General features: G+C 46.8%; 1 protein-coding gene across 1 annotated transcript; it reads left to right on the plus strand.

Annotated features, from left to right (window-relative positions):
• Positions 1–693: 693 nt before the first annotated feature.
• LOC308322260 (protein Wnt-8-like) lies at positions 694–4,831 on the plus strand (the record flags this gene model as incomplete). The annotated part of the gene is made up of 4 exons (XM_080773456.1): positions 694–886; positions 3,552–3,677; positions 3,770–3,912; positions 4,235–4,831. The coding sequence occupies 4 exons, from the start codon at positions 694–696 to the stop codon at positions 4,829–4,831; spliced, it is 1,059 nt and encodes a 352-aa protein (XP_080629582.1).
• Positions 4,832–5,173: the final 342 nt, after the last annotated feature.

The following is a 5,173-nucleotide window of genomic DNA, read 5'->3' on the forward strand; positions in this document are numbered from 1 at the left end:
TGTTTTGTGGGCCCTGTGGGTGTGCACTCACTATCCATGTGTTTCAGCCGTTAGTCTGAAGGGGGACAATAGGAATAATAATAGTTATAATTATAATAATAATAATTGTAACAACAACAACAATAATAGTCAATATTATTATAAGCCTATAACTTGGAAATGTCCCAATTCGTGGGAAAAGTCTATATAAGCAGGCCTGGGAACGGCAGGTGAATGAATGAGTCGCTCTGTTTAACAGTCTGCGTCAACTCTTTGAAGTGCAGCTATGCAACAACGTCTCCTATTCGTCAATAGGACACGGCCATTAATGTCCTCGTTGGGGCATTTTCACAGTGAAATGTTAGCGACGAGACAACCTGTCACTCAAAGAGAACAACCGTATAAATATCCTCCGTCTTCACAGTCAGACATTCAGTAGCCTCTCCATCTCACGGAACACACACAGACACACACCTTGGATATTATTAACAAAGTGACATCACTTTTTTGGGGGGATATTTGGACTATAGGACAGCCAGCTACCATGGAACTAAATCTTCACTTCATCATGTCCATGATCTGTCAAGTTCACGTTGCGGCATCTTGGTAAGACTCACTTTTAAAGTATTCCGTTTTCTTCTTTTTTTTGCGTGATCTTAAAAAAAAAGAAATAATGTGATGTCTGGTGATAAGCTATAGCCTACTTTACTTACCATGTCTCTTCCTTTCTACAGGTCGGTAAATAACTTCCTCATGACCGGACCCAAGGCCTTTCTAACGTATGCCAGCAGTGTGCAGGTGGGCGCGCAGAACGGCATGCAGGAGTGTAAACATCAGTTCGCATGGGACAAGTGGAACTGTCCGGAAAGTGCGCTCCAGTTATCAACACACAACGGTCTCCGCAGTGGTGAGGAAACGCACATTTCGCTTGTTTCATGAATTATAGCCTATACTTTTAGTTGTGCCAATTATGTGTAAGTGTAACGCGGCGCATATGGGCGAATGCAATTACGCATGGTTACGCACATAGATTGGACTTATTACAAGGCGTAATAATGGTAGGCCTACAACATTTGATAACAAAATAATATTATTACACATGAATAACATATTTTCTTTGCAATTCAATTTAGCCACAAGAGAGACGTCTTTTGTCCACGCTATCAGCGCTGCGGGAGTGATGTACACGCTGACCAAGAACTGCAGCATGGGAGACTTCGACAACTGTGGCTGCGATGACTCCAAAATTGGACAAAATGGTACGTTGGCGTAGATCAAAAGGAAAGAAAAACTGATGTGAACTGTCTGGGGGCGACAATTCTGTATCTTAACATGAAATGAGAAGCAGGCCTATATAATAACTCAGACCGTTTGATTCTGCAGGTGGCAAAGGGTGGATATGGGGCGGATGCAGTGACAATGCTGCGTTCGGCGAGAAGATCTCCAAACAGTTTGTGGACGCGCTGGAAAATGGACATGATTCGCGTGCAGCCATCAACCGGCACAACAACGAAGCTGGCAGATTGGTATGTGGTGCTTCGTTATCTTTTGAATAATCAAACATGTGTTTACTTCATTATGTCAAGTATATGTACAGTGCACTATAGAAAGTGTAGAAGTTGCCTGACACATAGTCTCCCGTTTGTCTCCCGATAGGCCATCAAATCTACCATGAGGAAAGCCTGCAAGTGCCACGGAGTATCCGGGAGCTGCAGCCTCCAGACATGCTGGATGCAGCTGTCAGAATTCAGGGACGTGGGGAACTTCCTCAAGGTGAAGTACAACCAGGCGAGGACGCTGGACATGGACAAGAGGCCAATGAGGGCTGGGAACAGCGCCGACAACCGCGGCGCTATCGCCAACGCATTCAGCAGCGTCCCCAAGACGGAGCTCATCTACCTGGAGGACTCTCCCGACTACTGCACCAAGAACCAGAGCCTGGGCTACCACGGCACGGAGGGCCGCGAGTGTCTCCGCGGGGGAGGAGGCAAGAACAACGGCTCCCAGTGGGAGCGACAAAGCTGCCGCCGGCTGTGCCACGACTGCGGCCTCAAGGTGGAGGTGAAGCACATCGAGGTGGTCAGCAGCTGCAAGTGTAAATTCCACTGGTGCTGCACGGTCAAGTGCGAGAGGTGCACGCAGGTTGTCGCCAAATATTATTGCGCGCGCCGGGGCGCCGGGGCGCGCAAAATGAAGCCGAGCGGACGAAGGCCGCACAATAAAACCAAACGGAGGCACCGTGCGCGCACTGAGCACAAGCAGTGACTGCATGCTCGCGCTCTTTAAAGACTATTATGTGAATGTCTCCGCAATCAATACATCCTGGACTCGCAGCAACTGACAGCATTTCATTAAAATACTTTTAATGCACTTTATAACTTGGAGATAGACTATCTCCAAACTCCATGACAACCTGTATATTCATTTCCCACGGATTGACCCTCCCTTGTGTATCACTTGTTTGTTGTTGTCTCGTTCGATGTTGTGTGCGACGTTTTGTGTCGGATGTATTTTTGCATGATAAAACAAACCTTAATAAATATTTTAATAGTAGCAACTCGCCCTGTCTCATTTGTAAACGTGCCATGTGGATTCGTCAGCTCTTTGAAATTGTGACGCTGTCATTTTGTATATTGGTTGGTGCGGTGGTTCCACTGGCTCTGCGGGAATCCCGGGTGAAGTGATTCATCGTGGGCCGTGGTGGTGTCATGTGAGCCAGCGGGTGGAAAATAAACTGTCTTTAAACGTGTCACCCTTTGAAGTGCGCAATAGGCGTTTCCTAGATCCATCGCCCAATCAGCTATGGATCACGGAAACAAAGCGTGGTTCCTCGTTCAAATAAAGGAGCAGGTTTGTGATACAACCTTACCACAACACATAGGCCTATACCATAAACCAGAGCTCCTCTGTGCGGCCAACAACGCAGACTCAAAAATGGCTATTTCTATATTTTTGCTCGTAGCACTTTTTCACCACAACGGCTGTCTGGCAAACGCTTGGTAAGTCTTTATTATGTAGGCTATATAGTTCGTCTGTGGATTCGCTTATGTGGCCCATACATGCATGTGTCCTTATAATGTATTTTTCCCCCTCTCTCTCAATTTTAAATTGCCTGTTGTGTGTCTTTTCACCATTCCAGGGCTGCAAACAACTTTCTTATGACAGGACCCAAGGCCTATTTGACTTATACAAGCAGCGTGCAGGTGGGCGCGCAGGCCGGCATGGAAGAGTGCAAACACCAGTTCGCTTGGGAACGGTGGAACTGTCCGGAGAGTGCGATCCAACTGAAAGGACTGAGAAGTGGTACGTTTCCAAAAATAACAAGACACATTATTTGGTGTAATTTATACCAATATGGGAGTTATTATTTCAGTGTTGACAGTGTTATAATAAACGTATGACTACAGACATAAATCAACCTTTAGTTTCCTTTTACGCATGCGTAATTGTTAGATAATTGCTAATAATACAACTATACTTTTATTGCACTTCTTTTAAACAAAGTGCTTGAACAATCAAAAACAGTATAAAAACAGCTAAATACAACGATTCTTGCTTCTTAATTCCCTCAGCCACGAGAGAGACATCTTTCGTGCACGCCATCAGCGCAGCAGGTGTCATGTACACACTTACCAGGAACTGCAGCATGGGGGACCTGGACAATTGCGGCTGTGATGTCTCCAAGAACGGCAAAATCGGTGAGCGCATATTTATGCCTATATATATTGAACGTGTTAGCCTCTTTAGGTGTACGTTTCCGAGATTAAGTGAGATGATTATTTGCCTGCAGGGGGGACTGGTTGGCTGTGGGGCGGCTGCAGTGACAACGCTGAATTCGGGGAGACGATATCCAAGCAATACGTGGATGCTTTGGAAACCGGCCAGGACTCCCGAGCAGCGATCAACCTGCACAATAACGAGGCCGGACGGCTAGTGAGTAACCGAACGTTTTTACGCAGCACGTCCAATTACAGTGCAATGTGCATGGTCACCTATATTAATATAGCCAACATTAACCACATTCTTTTTATATTTTATGCTTATACAGTATATATTGCATTAATATTAGGCAATTCAACTTCACATTTGTGCACTGTAGCCTACTGTGCCCATGTTGATTTAGTCCAGCAAAATATGGAGTGTTTTTTCTACATTTAGCCTATAGCCTATATAGGCCTACTTGAGTAAAACACCCGAGTACTTCTTTGTTCTTCCACCAGTGACTAACTGAACATTGTGCTTGATTTCCAACCAGGCTGTGAAGGCCACAATGAAGCGCGTCTGCCGCTGCCACGGCATGTCCGAGAGCTGCAGCGTCAAGACCTGCTGGATGCAGGTGTCTGACTTCAGAGACATCGGCGACTACCTGAAACTCAAGCACGAGCAGGCGCGCCGCCTGAAGATGGACAAGAAGAAGCAGACGCGCTCCGGCAACAGCGCCGACGGCGGCGCCATCGCGGACGCGTTCAGCGGCATCGCCCGCGCGGAGCTGCTCTACCTGGAGGACTCTCCCGACTACTGCAGCAGGAACGTCAGCCTGGGCCTCCACGGCACCGAGGGCCGCGAGTGTCTCCAGAGCACTAGTGGAGGAGAGGACGACGCGACGCACCGGGATAAGCGCAGCTGCCGCCGGTTGTGCCACGACTGCGGCCTGCGCGTGGAGCAGAGGCGCGCGGAGGTGGTCAGCAGCTGCAACTGCAAGTTCCACTGGTGCTGCACGGTGAAGTGCGAGGACTGCGCCCAGGTCCGAGTCAAGCACTTCTGCACCAAGAGAGACGCCGGACACGTCTATAGGAGGAGGCACCACCGCGGACACAAACGCGCTAAAGCTTCTTCCGTTAATGAAAGCTGATTTGGAAAATCACGCTTAGCATATTCCACGCATATGATGTGGGCCTATACTTGCACTTTTTATGGTTCTTGATGTTTAAGAAAAAGGTATGACCTAATCTATTTATGTACTCTTGTACACTTTTTTTTTCAATAAAATGCAATATAACGTCATTTGTCTTATATTATTTCCAAAATGCACAACTTATTTTATGCTGTGGTTTAGAGTCCATCACAAGAATGAGTGGATACACAAATGATTATTTCCTAAATTCACAATTTATTTTATGCTGTGGTTTAGCTATAGTCCATCACAATAGGCTAACGAATGAGGTGGTGAATACACTTACATGAGGGATTACAT

Source organism: Protomyctophum bolini, assembly GCF_963924005.1.
Source record: "Protomyctophum bolini genome assembly, chromosome: 10".
Lineage (NCBI taxonomy): Eukaryota > Metazoa > Chordata > Actinopteri > Myctophiformes > Myctophidae > Protomyctophum > Protomyctophum bolini.